The sequence below is a fragment of the Sparus aurata genome, chromosome 2 (assembly GCF_900880675.1).
Source record: "Sparus aurata chromosome 2, fSpaAur1.1, whole genome shotgun sequence".
In the NCBI taxonomy this organism is placed as follows: Eukaryota; Metazoa; Chordata; class Actinopteri; order Spariformes; family Sparidae; genus Sparus; species Sparus aurata.
In genome coordinates, this window is record NC_044188.1 from 6,026,044 (window position 1) to 6,047,141 (window position 21,098).

Below are 21,098 nucleotides of genomic sequence, written 5' to 3' on the forward strand. Positions count from 1 at the left end.
TGCGGTCTGTGAAACAGCAAGTGCAGCGTTCAGAGTTCTTCACTTGGACGTCTTTTAAGGATGTCGAGCCTCTGCTAAGTTACTCTGTCTTGTAACGTTTAAATACTAAAATCGAAGCTCTATCTTGAATTATCTTGGTATAGCGAAAACAGTCCAAGTCAACGGATAGCAGCTTCCGCGTGGTTGTCGCTGAACAGTTGAACGGCAGATCCTTTAAGCAGAGTCAAGTTTAGCCTTTATGCGAAAGGTCCCTCACCCTCCTTCTCAGCAAGACACATATAAATAACGTTGGCACAATAAACGCCACCTTGATAATTGGGCCATCAGTCAAGGAGATGTCAAGTGCTTGGGTGGATCAAGAGTCCTGCTCTGTGCTCTGCTAAGCCACAGTCGCCCATGATGACAGCTTGAGCGAAAATTAGCAAGTAAAGCTCAACAGTAGAGGCAACCGACTTGATAATGGGTCACGTTTGAACCGCATTGCTCTCCTTTCCTGCAGTACCTGGCCATTTTACGGATGGTTTACCCTGCCTCAAGAAGGTAATGATGGGTTAGATGTGTTGTTTGAGATTCACAACAGAAGGCATAATATAGCAGATTGCAGCTATTTCCACGACAGGACAGAGACATTGATTATTTTCAAAGTTTTAGCCTGTCGTCCACAATAGGATCGCAGGTTGGACCACCAAGAAAGGTATTCTTCTTTTAAAATACAGTTGAATATAAAAGAAATGGAGCTCTCTGTTAATGCCTTCTGTGGTTTATTCTTGAACCTAGGTGCTATCTAGCTAACAAGCACTAATTTCTACCAATTTTGAGCATAAACAATGTAATTGAGGATGTGTTCTCAAACGGAAGGAGTTGCACAATGCACATCAGCCTGTGAGAATAGGACACGCCTATTTCGGTTTGCACATCAGGTGAAGAAAAACCTGCTTTTCTTTTTGGTTCCAACTTACAAACTCATGTAGTTTTTGGCTGAAATGCTCCCGACAGTTAAGAATTAGATGTACCAACTGGTTTTACTTCGGTGGGAATGGGGGAAACAGTATTTGTGAGAAGCAAACAATGATTTAAAAATCTAAACCACTTGACAGAAATGGTACAAAGCTTTTGTTTTATCTCTTTAAGCCTGATGGGGGCCTTTTTAAAAGTTTATAGTTGGCCCCTTCATGGAGATATTGGCCAGTTTGAATTCAGATCCCTTACAACAGATTCTAACGGTGCCAAGTTTCATTGGCATTCACACAACATTACATTATCGCTTCCCCGCTCCCACATCTACTCAAGGTGAACAAAGTCCCTCATGAAGACCCAAAAGACATATTTATTTCTAGTCTGGTCTTATGGTTTTGGCATGTTAGTTTGGACGTCACTTCAGAAAACCCGTGAACTTTTGTTTTTGAAACGTAACCGTGTTAGTGTTGACGAGGTCTGATCCGCAACCAGTTTGCTCTGTCCGCTGCCCTGCCCTGGGGATGGATGTTGGGGGAGGGTGCAATGTCTGTCCTGCTGAGCTTGCCGTGGTGTCAGAGACATGTAAAGACAACACCGAGCAGTTGTGACCGTGGAGGTTGCAGATCATCAGCAATTCCTAACAGCAACTGGTGGCCTCCAGCCGTCCCAACAGTTGCCATGACATTGTTTTGTTTTATGTTTCGCCTACAGGAAGCGGTGTATAGCCCTGGCCATATAGGGTTCAGGGCAGGTTGAGTGAATGGATTATCTTTTAGTTTTAAAACCCGGTGATGAATTACCGGCGCTTGGTAACTCATTTACCAGATCTCTGACTTCCCACATACGGGCTTTATGAATACAGTGTGGTGCTGACTTGGAGGCCCTCACACTGTGTGGATTTTATCACCGGCGTTTTGATAAGAATCGCCTCTGTTTTGATCCGAAGCCTTGTTTACATCTGTTCTGATTGATTTGGGGTGCAAATGTTAGCCTCCCGAGCTAGGCTTTGATAGAAAACTCAATATTTGCACTTTCATCTGTGCTCCGAGGAGCACGACTCGAGGGGGGGTGGGATTTATAATCAGAGATCTTGGAGGCTTTGAGGTTGTATATTTCCATCAGTGTTTTCCAGCCGTAGCCTCTCTGTTTCGGCACTGGTGTACCAGGATGTGCAGGCCTCTCATTTGCGATAAGTCCTCCCTTCCCTTATCCCAGTGCTCCTCTCCCAGTCTCCTCCCCTGTTCTCCCCTCCCCTCTATAATAAATGTCATAGTTTCCAGAGTGGGAAGGAGGCAGCGGAGGGGGGTAGGGCGGGCGCTCGGCGTGTAACAGGACCACAGCAACTCATGCAGCCAATGGAATTCAGAGGGATTGCTTCCGTAGATGTTTTTTTTTTTTTTTTTCTCTTTCACTCTTCTTTTTTTTCTTTTCTGTAGTTGTCTCACCCCGCTCCCTGTGACCCCTCTTTCTCAAGGGGCCCCTCCAATCTGAGCAGTTCCAGCTATTTTGCTTGGTTTGTGGTGTTTGTGTGTGTGTGTGTATGAGTGTGTGTGTGTGTGTGAGGGCTGGGGGGGGGGGGAGGGTTTGGTAGGGGATTTGGCAGCTCCTTTGATCAGTAAAGCATAAACAAGAGGGGGCTTCAAAATGGGTTGCATTGTGTGGGGGGGAGGAGTGCTGAGTCAGGCCCTCTCGCTCTCTGGCCTGGGACAGAGAGCAGACAGGCAGGCTGGGATTACCGCAGAGGCCAAGAGAAACTCTCTGAATCTCTCACTTCAACCAGCTGTTCCAAAATCTGGGCTAATGGCGCTTTGGGATCAAATTAACAGCGAGTTGTCAAGAATCGCGGTGGGTGGAAGAAGAAGACATCCAGAACTGATTCCTTGCGGGTACAGTGGATAGATTGGGGGGGGGTAGTATTTACTTGTATTTGACACAAACTCTCGGTTTTTGTCATGTGTATTTGAATAGCGTAGCCGCCGCTGCACAATAAGCACGGGAGTTGTGTCGTCGCATAAACAAGCTACATGAGTTTGGAGCCCATTTGTTGGAGGTGAGGGGGGTCCCTTAAATGGGATGTTTCAAAACACAAAAAAAGAACAAGTGAATAGTGGGGTTTTGGGTCGTAGCTCAGTCTGTGCCTTTGTCAAGCAGGTGAAAGCTTTGTAAATGTGGCGCCAGATTGTTAAAGCCCCTGACACTCCACAGTGTCCGAGCCACTTCCAGGAAAAAGGACCCCCTGCGTTGAGCCCTGGGACTGACCCTCCCTCAATAGAGAGGGTCCTGCTCGGGAGAGGAGGGCTTCCTGTATTAGCTTTCCATCTTAATCAAGCAACAAGTACCAACAAAGCACTAATTATCAATGCCTTCACAGAACGCAGCACAATGCCCCCCCCCCCCCCCCGCCTCAGCTCCTGTCCCAGCAAAGACGTACCATAGAATAGATGGAGCAACTTTGTTTTCACGTCACAATAGTTGTTATGAAACCAATCGTGGCCTCTTAGACGTTTTCACAAAGAAGCGTTCAGCTAACATATGACGGATAACAGATGTCTGATTTGTTTTTCAGTCGTCCTCTGTTTGGTTTGTCTTGTCACTCGGGCTGCGACCAGTGATTATTGTCATTTGTTGATTAATCTGTCAGTTATGTTCTTGATTAATTGATTGATTGTTTCGTATTTAAAATTTCTAAAAAAAGTCCAAGATGCCCACAACCGAAAGAAACTTAGTTTACTGTCATAAAGGACATTTTAAAAGGTGGAATTGGATGATTTAAAAAAAAAAAAGAACCAATTTATAAAATAGGTGACCGCTAATAGATTAATTGTTGCAGCTCTACTTGCAACTTAATTTTAATTCAGAACAAGGTGCAGTTTCTCAATTCTGATTTATGACACAATTTAATTATAGTGAAAAATATCCCCTTCCAGTCCGAGCTAAGAATGAACCCTTTGTAAATCTATATTGAACTGTGGGCTCAGACTGGATCCAAACAGACCCAGCTGAGTTCCTGTAACAGTCATCGTTTACAGAAAGCAGGAGTTGGATTCAGAGTTTTCATCAAAAGAGCCTGTTGAAACTGCTCTGAGTCATCTGTTCCTGTATGTGACCTGCTGTTGTGTACTGATACTGCCCCTGGTTTGAACTTGCTACTAATTACCGTTCGTGGTGATTTTTCTGACTTAAGTTTTTTTTTTTTTTCCCTTCTCTCCCATCAGCCACATTGATCAGACCACCACTTGGCAGGATCCTCGCAAAGCCCTGCTCCAGATGAACCAGGCTGCCCCGACCAGCTCTGTGCCAGTCCAGCAACAGAGCCTTATGAACCCAGCCAGTGGTGCGTATATGTTGATTTTGTGATATTTAGTTTCACTGTACAAGCAGCGCGTGACGTGTAGAGCAGATAATGTTCAGCAAATTTGTGGGGTTTTTTCCAGCGTTGAAGTCAGAATCGCGTTTGCTTAGAGGTTATTTCTGGGCTCTTCTTTCTTTCTTACAACATACAGTAGAAGTCAGGAGCAGGCGAGTCTAGTTCTTACATGTCACTGAGACTCTGTGTACCTCAGTTCTGTCCATGCAGTTGGAATTTGCCCCAGGTGAGGTAAGGCTGAGGTAGAACGTGACAGGTCCTGTCTGACATGTTTGGGAGCTCCGTGACTCACAGATTACAGAGTTTACCGATGAAGTTTCTGTTTTTCGCAAATCGTCACTGTTCCATCTCGCAACCCATATGGAAATCTAAAACAACATAAAGACATTTTGAGGTGCAGCCTCGTCTGTTTATCGGAGATGTATTCCACTCTCAATACCTGTACCAAATGATTAAAAACTTTGAAGCTTCATCCAAAACATTGAAATCCAAATATGTTTTCCTGTACGTGTCTGCACATTCTGCTCTAAAGCCAGTAGTTCCGCACAGTTGCAGTTAAAAATGAGGCTACTCTAGTAATATTAGCGTTATACTCCAGAGCGTTCTAAAGTCCAAAACTCAAAATAAAAAGATAGATGTAATCAGCCCGTAAAACTTTCGATAATCCTCATTGAGCCTTTCAGAACGACATATTGACTGCAGTCACAGTGCGCTCTGCCTGCACACAAAGGGAGGCATGCACCTGTACTACCAGGGTGGTCCTGCAGCAGCAGCACTGTAAATGATCCACCGGAACAAAAAGTCTATTTCGACTCAACGCTATTATCGTTATTGCATAACAAAATAAAAAAATGCTTTTTTTTTTTTCTCCGCTCAGCTCTCGATTTAATTCCATGAATCACTTTGTTCTAATTGAATATTTTGTTAGAAGAATTGTATTTTTATTTAAAGTTATTTTATTTAAAGTTTTAGTTTGACGACATCATAAAATATGATGACATTCAAAGCGATATGTCAATAGAGGCTTTGAATGTGAAAAAAAAGACATTTAGCTCAGCATTAAATAATAAAAATAATAAGATATATATATATATGATATTACTGCTTCTCCTACTTAAAAGGTGTCTGTAATTACAATACCCTGTAATTAAGCTCAGCTAGTTGCTATATGTTGTGCAGTAAAACTAAAGTGTAATCAGTGAGTGAACCGGCAGCATCTCTTTAACATTAGTTTTGCATGGCATCCTTCAGGTCCTCTTCCTGATGGCTGGGAACAAGCTATTACATCAGAGGGAGAAATTTACTACATCAACCACAAGAACAAGACCACATCCTGGCTTGACCCACGACTTGACCCACGCTTCGGTGAGTTTGCGATAGATAAAGTTTAGCATTGTTCCTGATTTTAAGTACAAACCCATGCATCTGCTATTTATTCAATGAAGTAGCCCCTAAAATAATACCAAGGGATGTTAAAAGAGCGGCCTCTGCAGTAAAGACTTTCTTTTCTAACATTTTTTGTGACCGCATTTTTTATTCTCTCCAGTAGAAAAGCTCTGGCTTGTCGATAAAACATGTATCTCCGATAGTGAGTTCATTTCTGGGTGATTCATTGTTCGTTCACCCCACGACATTGTTTGGGAGTGACTAGTCATACCATTGGTTGTTGAAAACAGATTACACCAAACCCCCCCCCCCCCCCTCAAAATCTGCACCTAACCTTTTGTCAGCCATTTTAGTGTTGGAGCAACAGCTGAGTTGGCCATTAATCCCCCAGGCCGGGCTAAAGTTTGACAGTTAGCTTTCAGTGTGTGGTGGCCAGGGCTTGGTGAATAAGTGACAGGACCAGGTACATGTGTTGAGATTTCTCTGCGGCCCATGGGAATGAGCTAATCCTCCTGCGCTCAGGAAGGCTTCCAGAGATGAAGGTTCCTGCTTATGTCACTCTGACTCATTTACGCTTCAGGTGCCGTCCCCTCGTTACAGGCAGCGTTCCCCAGGGAAGCTCACCCTGGTTCACAAAGGCAACATGTGCGAATCAGCACGCTGGCTGTTATCCTGTTAAATGTTAGTGTTACTTTTTATCGGGGCCCGGGCACTTAAAGGGCAGGTTTTCTTTTTTTTTCTTTTTTTTTTTTTTTTTCTGTAAGCAATTGTGTGTCCCAGTCTGAAGGGAGGCAGGAAAGTTCAAAACAGAGTTGTAAGAGGAGTGGGGCAGCTGGGAAGAGATGGCGGCTCTGATCGGCGAACCTCTTTGAAGATTTGTAAGTCTTGAACACACAAGGCTGCCGGGCCCCTGAGAGCGAGTGAGAGGGAGAAAGAGACCACGTTAACTCATGATGTGCCATTAAACATGATGTTGTTCTCCACCTGATGACATCTTTTCTGTATTAACTTATCCTAAAGGCTGTTGGTTATACAATTTATATCTCCCATATTGCTCATTCTGCTGTTATTTGTTCTTTGTGATCCTTTTGAGTTCAGAAAGCTTTCTTAGCGTTATGCTAGGTGAGGCTCTGTGCTCGGTGGACACCCAGTTTTACTCGTTTGGATTTATTTTTTGATCATTTCTTTCACATTTGTGCATAGAACTGGGCTCCTCAGCTTCAGAAAAAAAAAACCCTCTATACTGCTGCTATGTAGGTCTCCAATCATAAGCCAGCTGCTTTGATAATGGAGGCTAATTTGAGCTTTGAGAAGAAAAGCAGCAGAGCTCCTTTAACTGAGGGTTGTTGCCGGCTGGCTTTCCCCTGCATGAGGCCCAGTGCAGGCACAGCCCCATTCTGCACTAGCTCCAGACAGACTTGAATCTCTGCCAGGCCTCTTTATTCTGTGGTCCAACTCTTAATCTGTTCTAGACCTTTTCAGTCAAAGAACTCCAATGTGAGAGGGGGAGGTGGGGTGGGGGAGGCGGCAGGGAGAGGCGAGGCGAAAGGGGAAGAAAGGAAAAAAACGGAGGAACAGAGGGAAAATGCCGACGGGATAAGCATGCATCCTCTTTGAGATCCAAGGAGGTGGCGAACGGGGAACAAGACATGACTGCACTGTGGCCGGGTTCAGAGAGGGGCTGGCCTGTGTGGATGTGTTGTCCTCCGTACGTACGACTCTGGGCGAGCGGCAAGGAAAACATGCGGGGAGGAAAGTTGAGGGTGCAAAAAGTCGGGTTTCCTCTCCGAGTTTGATGTTTTTGCTTTGCTGGATCGCGTCATGTGATGTTTTTTCTGCCTCCGCTGTCGGAGTGCTTCACCAGAGAAGTGGCATTTTATTCATGATGTCACCGCAATTAGATACTGTGTGATGAGGCAGCAGAAAGCCGGTTTTAAAGGGTCGGTTCATATTTTTAATCTTAACCCTGGAGGTTTTTCTAGTAATGTGCGCAGTGTGGGTTTTATCTGCACATTTATTTATCCTTTTAGATGTATGTGTGCCTATAGAGGGCAGAAGGGATGAGGTATTATTGCACGCTAACCTGGTAGTTAGCATCGCTCTGATCCTCTCGACAGAAAGCCTTGTGGGATTTTTCCAGTTAGATTTTGTGTTGTTGCAGAAAATACGCTCTGCGGCAAACACAAGTTTATGACACTTTCACATTTTGTTCAGCAACATGATAATCAAACTACATAGTAGTCGTATGACTGCAACGTCACCAGCACTAAGCCTCCTACTATGTTACGCCATACACATTTTATTAAATGATCAACCTATAAGTTGGAAAGTTAGTGAGTCTTCGTGTTTGTTGTCATGACATTTAATGTTTTTTTCCACACATTTTATGTCGTAAAACAAAGCGTAACAGTCTCTCGAACCTGATTGGACCATAGACCTTATTTCATATGTCTGAAAACTGAAAACCCATTTGAAAGAAAAAATTGAAACATAGACTTTGAGCGAGGTATAACTGGAAACAAACTGCTTGTACGATTGTTCTCCATTCTGATTCGATTAAAGTCGTCCCACTCGACCCTCCGGGTGAACTGACCCTCACAGTCCAGGGAGATTTTCACACGTATAAAAATCTGGTTGAATTCCCTCAGCGTCATTGATCAATTTTAATTTCATCAACCTTCACTGAACAGAAAAATCCAACACAACTTTCGATTTTTCTACCCTGTAATGTGCTGACATAATTCCCAGACTGACGGTCCCGCAGAGCTCCCAGACGGACTCAGTTTTTTTCCGTCTCCTTGCCATGCAGCGCCAGGTCAACACAGGCTAGCTTTACTCAGACCTTACTGTTGTACAAGACGATAAAAACGGTGTTTGTCTCGCATCCAGACTGTTTCTCCACTTTGCTTATCTCGATGCCAGAAACGCAACGCCTTCCTGAGGGACCTTTTTTCTTTCTTTCTTTTTTTTTTTTTTTTAAACTTGTTCAATCGACAGCGGACAAATATTTACAGAGCCTTCAAAGGTGCTGTGCCCTGGCCACATAGAGAACTTCCCGCTGCTTGCACACCCTCGACTCTACCTGTCGCAGGTGATCTTGTGGTGTAATGTGCCTGCCGGTGTGATGGTCTGATAAGGGCCTGTGTTGCTGGCTCGTTGTCTTGCAGGGGTGCGTGAAAAAGACAAAAGGCAGACAGCATTAACTTGTCTCTTATCTGCCTGCCCCACCAGCTATCACCGCCCGTATGTGCTGCTGACTTCAAGCACCCCTCCGCACACACACACACACACACACACACACACACACACAGTCTCGTAGCCTCCCTCCATGCTATCGCTCTGGCCCTGAACTGAACCTGTCCTTCGCTTTCTGTGTCACCCACAGATGTAATTCACGGCTTGGATATGCTCATTGTTTGTGCATAGTTCCTGCAGTAACATTGGTTACTGTTAGCTGTTTGGTCTGTGGGACGAGACCTTGACGAGAAACTGACGCTTTCCGAATACCCTCCTCACTTTTTTGACGCACACTTCTGCAGAAGTCGCACCTCAAAGAATTTTAAAGAAATAAATAATTGTAAACTTTTATGGAAATTTACAGCGGGCACTTTAAGCCAAGTTCGAATAAGTTGGTTGTCGGATTGTCATGTCTTTCCCTGTCAAACCGCCAATCAGCGATTACTATTACCATTAATATAAATAATGGTCAAAACGATTAAAATCAAGAGCCCAGTTGTGTGAAACCAGATTTTTTTTTTTTTTCCCCTTTCATGTGAGGCCTTGTGTATCGGTGAATCTCTCTCCACATGCGCCTCCTTATTTTCCCGAAGCTCAAAGCTTCAGATCTACAGCTGCTGACATGTGCAGCACCTCTGCCTTCAGAACAGCTGATGGTGCCCTGATGCTGGAGTGACCTCAGCCACAAAAGGCCTCAGTATCTGCCAAAGATAAGAAGCAGAAGAGAAGTAACACTCTCTCCCATGGCGTTCAGTTCAGTTCAGTGTGGGTGTGTGGGTGTGGGAGACAGAGGAGGAGGCGGCGGCGGCTCCATGACTCTGTGTGTGTGTTTGTGTGCAAGCGTATGTGCTGGGGTGGGGTTGTTGGGGGGGGGGGGAGGCAGCGTGGACAGAGGGGGGAGGGAGGGAGGGTAGTGTGGGGGGGGGGGGAGACGGAAGGCAGGGCGGGGCGGGGCCTGCAGAGCTTCCCAGGGAGAGCCCTGAGCCACGGTTCATTCAGCTCCTGAGATAGTGTAAACAGACAGTGATTGAATGGTGATGAGAAAGGTGCCGGGGCGGGCAGGACAGCACGGAGAGAGGCAGCCCCGCATGAAAATTGCGCCCCCGTCAAGGCTTTTGTTTTGGTTGGTGTTTCAAGCGCATAAGCAAACAGCGCTCCTCATTGGTTCCGTTACTGTTACACCCCTTGTGGTCCAGCACATTTGCTTCTCTTTCCCTACTACGGTGATAAAAAAAAACAAAAAAACGTGTGACCTGCTTTGCATGCATAGATCGCTGCATTGCTGCGCTGCTTTTATACTCATGTTTATTAGAACCCACCCTTCCCAGAGAGCAGAATAACAAAGGTTTCACCGGGGAGCAGCCGTGTTTCCAATACACAGAGAGGTTGTTGGCACACACCACAATTACATTTGGTGGTTTGAAGGAAGTTTTAGAAGCTAACGGCGTCGCAGAACCTAATGCAGGTGTATTTTAAATGAAATTCTAATTTTCTTCTTTTTTTTAAAACTCGTAATGCATTCAGTAAATCAGCTGAAGTGGAGCCATCGGGCCAGGTTAAAGGAGGCAGCGAGTCTTGAGGGGGATAATCTGTGATTTGTTTAGAAGGAAACGAAACGCACGGTGAAAAGGATAAGTCATAACTGATGCAATGTACAACGCACAACTAACAAAGCCTGTCTTAGTCAGTGAGTGGGAGGGGATCAGGTCTTACAGGAATAGTGGTTGTTTGAGATGCTAGATTGAAAACTTGTGCTGGGACTTCCCTTGTACTACACAACCTGTTGCACTGGCTCCGGCCTTTTACAAGTTCAGCTTGTTGAGAGAGAGAGAGAGAGAGAGAGAGAGAGAGAGAGGAAAAAAAAAAAAGAAACGCTCAGGTTGTCAGTCTTGTTATGCAGTGTTTAAATGCAGCCAAGCATTAAAGGGTGTAGCTGCAGAGACGTTGCGTGTGTTTATAGTCGGCTGAAGGTCCCATATGCAGGATTAGTTTTTTTACATCATTGTTTAAAGCTGCATACATCATATTAGCCACAGAATGGTGATGCAAACGACCAAGGAGCCCCATCCCACTTAATCGAGACCCAAAAGGTTTTTGTTAATCCACTGTGCAATGTATAAAATGTGCACTACGTGTTACTCAGACAGTGACCGATTTTAACCCCTATCCGTCTCTCTTGCAGCCCTGAACCCGCAGAGGATCACCCAGAGTGCCCCAGTGAAGCAGGGAGGGCCGCTGCCTCCCAGCCACAGCGGAGTCATGGGAGGCAACAATCAGATGAGGCTGCAGCAGATCGAGAAGGAACGGCTGAGACTGAAGCAACAGGAGCTGCTTCGACAGAGACCACAGGTCAGGAGTGAAGGAGTTATAAGTGTTTTTTTTATAAAAGAACCTAAAGGCTTTCGAGATATGCTGCGGCCTCGTGGAGGATCTTTTAACCTGCACCACAAAGGTCACTGGGTCAGTCATCTCAGTATGATGTGTCCGTCAGTGTAGCAGCAAGACACTGGACCTCTGACTGCTCACCCGCTGAATGAGGGTGCCAGCAGAATGTTTACATATGACTCATCCTTCGTGTGCATTGTGTTGGATCCTAAGCCCCTTTTGATCAGAATTTATTGTCACACCGCCCTGCAGCGGAGTCCGATGAGTCACGCGTGGTAATTTTATCACTTCCTAGCGCTGATGTGTCACCGCGCAGCCCACGCAAGGGCGGTGCAGCCGAGTCCAGTCGTTTGCTAAGGGCTGTGTCATAACACTCGAAACGGAGCTTTATGATTATGAATGAGGGTGCCGGCCACTTTGTTTACCATGCAATTCGCACGGGTTGTTTAAAGTTCGCAGAGTAGGAAGTGACCTTAGCTTGTACCTGTGACGAGGTGTAGTGATGAAATTTGGTCAGTCGTTACTGAAAATCCTCAGGGCATGTTAGGCGTATACTCAAGTAACCTTGTAGTCAAATTTGTGAAAAGGTCATATGATGGAGAAAATCTGGTTTCCATCATGGGGTAGAGGATCTGGTTACAACTGATTACTTCCGGAGAATCGTGATTTCTTAGCCATATCGAGGCTTTAAACTTTGTTCTCTTCCTTTTAAAAAAAAAAAAAAAAAAAAAAAAGTCTTCACGCATGTAAACAAATCTTTTGGAGCAAACCGGTTATTTCAGTGCAGCCATTTTCTTTTTCCTGTCTTCCTGATTGATTTCTCTTGATCTGCGCGCATTTATACAGAGCAGTAGTTTAAGGACTTCAACTTTAAAGACACATCCTAATGAAGTTTTTTTGTTGTATTGATCTAAACCTGAATCTAAACTCTTAGCTAAAGCTCTCAGATAAATGCAGTGAAGGTATAAAGTACATTATTTGTCTCTGAGATGAAGTGAAACAGAAGTATAAAGATAATCAAGTTAAAGTACCTCAAAATTGTACACAATTAACAGCACTTAAATTGCTTTCCCCCACTGATATGTAGTTAAAGATAACATTATTAATTATGCAATGACAACATTTGTTATAAGACAGTGCTATGAAGTCTTTTGTTGCTCCAGAAGAAACTGCGTGTTATCTAATAATCTGCCTCCAATGATGACCGTCAGGTTACGAAAAGGAAATATATTAGGAATACATATACATACTTTTCAAAACTGGACGCCTACATTACCCACAATGCAAGTTAATCGCTGAGTGACGCCACTGGAGGCTATTTATCGGATTACATGAGCTTCTTCTGGAGCCACAAAAGGCTTTATATGTCTTTTTTCACATAATGCAGTAATACTCCCTGTAAACACACTTTAATGTGTAAAATCTTTGGAGTTACCCTTTAAGATGGGAGCGCAGACCGGAATGTATACACATAAAATCGTATATATAGATTCCAGTAAACTTTCTAATTCCTGCAACTTTCCAGAAACGAGATGTTTGCAAATATAGAGGAGCATGACTTGGTGCTCGTGTAGGGAGTTCAACTTTGGGGCACTGCTTGCCACGCCTAAATGTATTCCACATGGCAAGACGTATGATGGAGAACGGGTGTGGATGTATGGGACCCGCCGGTGGCAGACGAGTGCTGACGCTGCTTGGTCATGCACAGAAAGAAAACCATAAAGGTTGTTTACAGTACACAGCCCTCATAATCCCTCCTAATCGGAACCAGATTGTTTGCGCGTGTGCACGGGATTCTGGTTTAGATTCTCAAGAAGGGACACGTTCAAGTTCTACTGAAATATAGAGAAAGATGCAAACAAAACAACAATGATTACTTTTATAAAGAGTAGATAAAAGCCTTTTAGTCATCCTTTTTGCCTGAGGGAACATTGTGTCCACTCTTCCTCAACCACAACCCATACAAGCTTCTACCACCACTTGGGGTGTCTAGCAGCTACTTTACACCCTTAACCAAAAAAAAATAGATAATGAACATCCCATTGGCTGTCATCAGTGACCCTATATTCGTTAAATGACTTCAAAACTGTGACACAAGTCGAATCATTCCACCTTCCTGTTCAAGGACTTTGAGGGAAGGAGGTGAAAAAAAAGAACATGACTTCATATCCGCAGCCTTATCTGATACAGCATGTGTAGAAAACAATTGTCTCCAACTGTGGTCGCCCCCTCATGTAATCTGACACTGTGTATGGGGAGGAATGGAGAGCACCATGTCGGCAGTGTGTGTCTGTGTGCTTAAATTAACATTTTATGCTGCGGAGCAGCAGGGACATAAGGCAGTTCTGACATGTTTTCATGAAGCTGTGTGCAATTAGAGGTCAGGGGTGGGGTTGATTGTGTTGTTCATGAATTTTGTGCTTTGTCGTCACAGGAACTCGCTCTGAGAAATCAGCTGCCTACCAGTATGGATCAAGATGGCAGCACGAACCCTGTGTCCTCCCCTATGGCCCAAGATGCCCGGACCATGACCGCCAACAGCTCTGACCCATTCCTCAACAGGTTGGTTTCACACAGAGGCCCAGAGCGAATGGAGGAAATGTTCCCCTTGTACAGTAGAGCGCAGTTGCAGCTGCTTGACGTCACTTGGCGAGGGCTCCCGTTCTTGTTCGGCTCGTCAGACTTTATGTATCCTGTCTGAGGGAATCTGTGCGCTCGGATGTTGAGTTTGAGCTCTGGTGAGAGCTCCCCGAGTTACACAAGTAGTAAAAACAGAAGGACAATCGCTCGGCTTAACCCTCTTCACATGGTAATGACTCACTCAGAGCAGCAGGTCTGGGCTGGTGATAACTGCACAATGATGACCTCTGGTGTACAACTGCTGCAACAAAGAGGAATCAGAGCCGAAATGGTGGCGTCACCTGTGAAAAAATGCATTAAAACTAGACTTTATTCAGCTTCCACAACTTGAATAGATAAAAGATTTTCTTCAAAAACTGGACTTTAATTTTAGATCTGAAAAAAGCTATGATACGAAGGGACCGGCTCTTCCTCTATCTGTGAATGCTGCTCCATGGCATTCTGGGAAATCATGGGGTAGCAGCCCTCAGCCCTGGTTCTTCTGTTAGGAAAGAGCTGAATAGCAAGCAGGCCATGAGAACATGTGGTCCAGTCAGTCGACAGGCCAACCTAATCTCCCCTCCTCCCCCTGTTGCCTCCACTCCTCTGCTCTTACAATGGCCTCATTCATCCTGCCTCTGCCATACTCTGCCTACATATTTTTCCTCTGCTAATTAGTATAGGCTTGTCAAATGTCTTCCCCTCTGCCTCTTTGTCTCTCTGTCGCCCGATTCGCCGTTGCTCTTTTCCCTAACGTTCTGCAATAAGAGAGCGACAAAGTGTTGCGTCGGGGTTTCGCCCGTGGACCGGCCACCGCAAAACTCACCGAAAGTCCTTCACGTGGATGGAGACGAAGGATGTATGCAGAAAGTCCCCGAGGGAATTAAGGCCACACTGTTACTTTTAATAACCGAGTGTGTTTGCTTTGTCGGTTCAGTTAATTGGATTCACGCAGTTCAGTTTCAAAGTGGAGTTAAAGTGAGGGGTCGTTGAGGTCGTCCCGAAACTCTGCAGAGACAAAAAGGCTTTTTATTCCCTCCAGCTCGTTGGAAGTCATCATGTTTATTAGCGGCGGTGCAGAGTTTACAACCCAGATCTCTTTACTCTTCTATTTTCAGCGGGACCTACCACTCCAGGGATGAGAGCACAGACAGCGGCTTGAGTATGAGCAGCTACAGCGTCCCCCGCACTCCAGATGACTTCCTCAACAGCGTGGATGAGATGGACACAGGTGAGGCAGGAAGAGCAAGGAACTCTTGTTTGGTGCCTTTGTCTGAAAAAGCTGCTTTTTTCTCCCCTGTTTATTTCTGTGAAACGTCACTGGAGCTGCAACGACTAGTCCGTCAGTCGGTTTGTCTGCGGAAAGAAAATTAATCGCCAACTATTTCGATAATCGATTTGTCTTTTTAAGTCATTTTTCAACCGGAAGCGTCAAACATTTGTGACTTCAAGCTTCTTTAATGTATGGCTGGATTTAGTGCTTTTCTCTGTCGCAGGTCTAAAACACCACATTGTATTCATGATGGCTGATTAGGACAAACAGAAAAGAATGTTACATTCACCCGCATGGCGTGTCCCTAACAAAAAAACTAGTTATTTTTGGAGGTAATGTAGGTAATCGCACATTCAGTGAGTCTGTTGAAGATAACGAATTTGAAGCCTGCGTCAAGTTGTGTAAGAAAACGCTCAGATTTGAGGAATAAAGGCATCACGCGCATGAAAAATGACAGAAATATGGAAAGTCATCAATTAACGTCATCATTGCACCAAGCCGACTAGATCTTCAGAACAGTCATCCTAACGTTTTTGTCGTGTTCATCAGGGGACCCTCTTCCACCCTCCATGGCAACACAGCCCAGTCGTTTCCCTGACTACCTGGACACCATCCCCGGGACAGACGTGGACCTGGGCACCCTGGAGGGCGAGAGCATGGCGGTGGAGGGCGAGGAGCTGATGCCCAGTCTGCAGGAGGCCCTGAGCTCCGACATCCTCAACGACATGGAGTCCGTGCTGGCAGCTACCAGGATCGACAAGGAGAGCTTCCTCACATGGTTATAGAAGACGCGAGCGGTGCGCTCCTTCCTCCTCTGCCTACACTCTGAACTGCTGCCTGCTCTAATCTGTGAAGGATTCATAGATGCTTTTACAAGACATTTCAGCGAGCGTCTCTGGACTTCTGTCTTTGTCTCGGCGTGTAAGGCCAACCCTCTTTTGAGGCAGTATTCTTTTCACTGGTGTGTTATCTCTTTATTTTGTCTGTGTCTTCAAGGCTGGCCCATGAACAGACAGTTACGCAAGGGTCCCCAAATCTTTCACCGGTCTGTCAGTGAATCTAGGGCATCTTTACCTAGAGCAGGGGCCGCCCCTTCCCCTGGTCTCCCCTCATAGCCGAGCTGGGCGGGCGCATGTACTCTCCTGCCTCTTTTCTCTTGCAATATAGTGTGAAGCGGCGCTACTTAACTGTATTTGGGACTGTTGCATCTAGATTGAGTAGCTTTATATTTGGCCTTGTGAGGTTTTTATTCTTTCGTTGTTTGTTTTCAACAAGCCTGAGAAACCAAAAATGATGTATTTGAAGCATAAAGAACAATACTGATTTGGAGTAAAGGTAACGTGAGGCCCAGTTTGAACATGTTGGCTTTGCTTGGGGGGGGGGGGGGGAGGCGGGTGGGGGGGTAGAAGGTTGGAGCCTGGGGACCGACTACATTGCTGCTTGGCTGTGCCAGCAAGTCTAAGTTAATCCTTAAATAGATCAAGTGCCTTCAGTTGTATTTTTTTGAGACGCGAGCAACACGAACAATTACTACGTTTCTGTAACGCAGCAATAAGCATTAGGCTGTATTCGCTAACATCAGCCACACTTTCCTCTGCCTAATGTTCAATAATCAAAAATGTATTTTTTGTTTTATAAACACATTATAAGGGGATTTAGGGATTTCTCTTTGTTTTTTTTAAAAATCCTAGCTTCTTTGTATCTCAGTCTTATCCAAGCCTAAATCATGATTCATTCTTTGTTTTATCCTTTTAGTATTCTTTTATTTTTAGGTTACTACATATGTATGATAGCGTAGATCAAAAGGCATTTTGCTTGTTTTTAACTTCTTTCATAGATGAATATAATACGTTTGTAACAGGGTCGACTGTTATCGCATCACTTCACCAAGATGAATCCTGCCAAGACTGCAGATTGAGTTTTGGCTCTTCTTCTTCTTTCTTTCTTTCTTTCTTTCTTTCTTTTTTTTTTTTTTTTTTTTTAACCATTTAAACTGATTCTCTTCTTGTCTCTGATTTTACTATATACATATTAGTGTTATTGTTTATTTGTTGATCACATGCAGCTTTTACTATCTTTCCTGAACATTAACCAAAAAAAAAAAAGGCAAATCTCTCGGCTAAACAGAAACTATAGCTCTTCGATCAATTTGTGACAGCGTTCAGTATACAAGGGTTACAATGTGTGATTCTACGGGGTTAGACAGCTAAGACAAGTTCAAGCAGGTATAAGAGTCATGTCGAGGGGGGGTAGCGTAGAAGGCCAGGGTTTGACTGACGGCGGTGAGTTACGCAGATTGTTGAATTCTTTTTTTTTTTTCTTTTTTTTTTTTTTTCTGAAATAATCAAGAAACAATCAGTTATTATCTCAGTCAGGAATTGTTGTGGCGGATTCCAAAGATGTTTTTGTAATGACGCTAACACTTATTTTTGCTTCCATTTTCACACAGAGTCCAGAAAAAAACGGTATGATTTGTAAATCAGCCTCTGTTTGAACACACTGTATAAGCTAATGAGAAAATGATGTTGGTTGTTAAAGTGTTAATGGACACGTCTGAATAGGTCTATAGCTGAGAGATTCTTTAAATTTTTCTTTTTTTTTTTTTTTTTTTTTTTAGACAAAGATGGTTGTTTTGAGTGACTAACCCTGAGATTTAAGGATGAGGTTTCAGAACAGAGAAGCAAGTGATTCTTTAAGCGCTCACATGTTTACATTCTCTACGAGCAAGAAACTGCTACAGCAGCGACGGAGACAACAACACACTGACAACTCTCTCATAATCACATTATTTTGATGTTTACAGCATGAACACATCATTGCATTACTGCAGTAATCTTTGAATAATCAGCCGACCATGCACGCCCTCGGTTGAGGACTTGCAGGATGTCACACTGATTCTATTGCCGACCAATACTTAATTGGTAGCATTAACTTGATGGAACAATTTTTTTTTTTTTTTAGATCAGAGAACATGAACAATTTTTTTTTATTATTCTGTGTGAGAAACCTCTTTTTAGTTTGATTTTATTGATCATTAAATCATGTGTTGATGGATTTTAAGATGGATAAACAGTGTTGGTGAGAACAATGCAACTAAAAATGAGTGGTACACTACAGTGCTTGTATTGCACGGCTACAGAGTTTTCATTTTGATGCAATGACGCATTTGGTCACACAAACCTGATTTTATGCTTACTTAGTGTGTAACTGTCGGAGCATATTAGCTGTTGACTGTCATTGTAGCAGTAGAACTAATCACACAAGTTAAAGGATTTTGTATTTAGAGTTTTCTAAATGCACATGAAATGAATTTATATTCAGTAATGATCTGTTCAATTTTTTTTTTTTTTTGATAGATATGTGCATGTGTTTTAGAACAATAAATTCTGTTACATTATATCTTGCTTCATATGATACTTTGAAATTGGCCTGAAATAAAGTATATACTTTGTGGTAACATTTGCCTTGTGTGGTAATGTATTTCCCCGTTTTGCATTTGTATGTAATGATTTCTGTACTGCAAACCTACCATGTACCCTGAAGTAAGAAGCTATGGTGGCCAGGTTTGTCTACATGTGCACTACGTTTGCTTTCCATGAACTGAGATAGAGAACAATTTACAGGAAGATAGAAATAGACAAACAGCTAAACATTTTTATAAAGAAAAGCAAAAATAAACAGAGCCATTATGTACATACTACAAGGTTAAAAATTAGATGTATACATAAATGTGTGTGTGTGAGAATATGTTATCATGTTGTTCAAGCCCTAACCAAAGTTAATTTTCTGTCACTATGTGATAGACCATAAAGTTTCTTGAATCTTAAATATGTATTAATAAAAAACCAAAAAACATGACTAACTTCACAAAATGTTTATATACAACAAGTGCTTTTGTAAATTATAGACAAATGCAAATAAACATTCTTGGACAGAACATTTTAGTTGCTATCAGATCAGTGCAGATGCTAATTTACAATGATATTGCTTGATCAATTATGTTGTATGTTGGGTATTATTTCATTTTTTTTTTTTTGCTATGATCATCACAATGTCACTAATATTTAATTTCACGTCTTATTTTGAAAGTATTCAGCATAAGTGCAACTCATGTGATGCAGTTCCTCTGTGTTACCACCTGAGGCCAGAAAAGTATCGCTTTCTAATGTAAATGTGTGTTTATTGGATGTGTTTAAAGGCACTACAGAGCTATTTGTGCCAGCTGAAGTCATGAATGCTAGTGCTATGCTAGCACACTGTGAGGAGCTTCTCTGGTAAAGAGTACAAACCAACATAACGCGGGAGGATTTATATTTAGAAATGCGAGTGTTCACTGCCCTCTTTTCTAAGTTCTATTTTTCTTTTTTTTCATGTGTTGAGAAGAGTAAAAAACAAGTGACATGATTATTGGTGCAATTCTGCCTCTTGTGGTCAAAGTGAGTATTACAGAAAGAAACAGGAAAGTTCCAGGAAAATTCCATATCGTCATTATTTTTTTATTCATGTGTTTAAAAAAGTGTGTATGAGTAAACAAAGATTTCACTCGTGATTTTTTTTTTCTGTGTGTGTTCAATGACGGAAGGCCTGAGGGGTGAGGGAGAAATCTTTTTTTCCTGGTGCTCCTTTTTCTAAGTTCTAAAATATTTTTTTCCCGTTTGTGAAACAGAATGAAAAAAGCTTTTTTACACTGGGTTTCACACACACAAACACACACACGCGCACCAAATTTCACCCGTTAAGTTTTTTTTTTACTCGGCTCAACACATGAAAAACAATATTTTAGAACTTAGGAGAAACAGATGAAAAAAAAATATCCCTTTCCCTTCAGGGCTTCCGTATTCATCCCCCAATGACTCGATTATTTGTGAGATGTTTAGTTGAAGTCACAGGAGCCAACAGAAAATGTTAGGAAATTACAATGTTAATTGATTTATAGTCAAGCATAATTCTTAGTGTTTTTGTTGGAATGGTGAAAATGTTGTCTATTGTGTAAATAATATTTTAAAAAAAGTTTAAAAAAATATGTACAGGATAGTAGTGATATCCATGTTTAAGATTCAGGACCCCACACTGCCCTCTTCCCACATAGAAAAAAACATTTTAGAAGAAGAGAAGAAAAGATACCAGAAAAAAAAAAAAAAAAATCTCCATGGCAACTCTTGATTTTGAATTTTGTATTGTCCAATTTCAGTAAAAAATATGTTTATCATAACTAGCATAGCACAGCGTCATTGCGTCTTCCATGCTGGGAGGTGGCGACGTTTAGCTGAAGTCAAACGAAACGAAACAGAAAATGTTATGTGCTCCTGTTGGAATGATGAAAATGTTATCTACTGTGTAAATAAAGTTTTAAAAATATGGTGATTTCCATGTTTTAGAATCAAGACCCCACACTGCCCTCTTGTGGACAAAGAGATGAACTGCAATATTCAATTGATCAAGCTGCATCAAATAGCACTCATACTTCCAGTAAATAATTTAAAAATATGGTTAGCAACCGTTTTGTTTTTTGTTTTTTTTGCTTTTTTGCTTTTGCTTTTTAAAATGAAAAATTATAGGAAAAATACAGAAAAAATCCTGAAATATTCTGGAAAAGTTTCGGGAAATTTCCCGATTTTTATGTGTTGAGAGGAGTAAAAAAAGAAATTTACTCGTGAAATATTTTCTTAGTGTGTGTTTTGCTACACACCATAAAACAATTCCTTAAAGTCATTCACCCAAATTTAACGCATTAACAAGGGCCTTGGTGCAACATGTTAATATTTTCAATAATATAAGCCACTGAGAACACACCTTTTCATGAAGTAGTTTTATTTTTGCTTTAGATTGCAAATCAAAGCATCTATCAAAGAAGGAACAAGGCTTTTTTATTTA

The 21,098-nt window shown here is 42.7% G+C and overlaps 1 protein-coding gene across 2 annotated transcripts in view; it reads left to right on the top strand.

Moving 5' to 3' along the window:
• The window catches only part of yap1 (Yes1 associated transcriptional regulator), a 29,804-nt gene extending 13,209 nt beyond the window's left edge, over positions 1 to 16,595 (top strand). For both annotated transcript variants that reach the window (XM_030399371.1, XM_030399362.1), the window contains 6 exons: positions 4,173 to 4,291; positions 5,576 to 5,689; positions 11,130 to 11,296; positions 13,767 to 13,894; positions 15,070 to 15,182; positions 15,774 to 16,595. In XM_030399371.1, the coding sequence (XP_030255231.1) occupies positions 4,173 to 4,291; positions 5,576 to 5,689; positions 11,130 to 11,296; positions 13,767 to 13,894; positions 15,070 to 15,182; positions 15,774 to 16,009 (877 nt within the window). In that variant the 3' untranslated portion in view covers positions 16,010 to 16,595. The remainder of the gene's footprint in view (positions 1 to 4,172; positions 4,292 to 5,575; positions 5,690 to 11,129; positions 11,297 to 13,766; positions 13,895 to 15,069; positions 15,183 to 15,773) is intronic.
• The last annotated feature ends 4,503 nt before the right edge of the window (positions 16,596 to 21,098 follow it).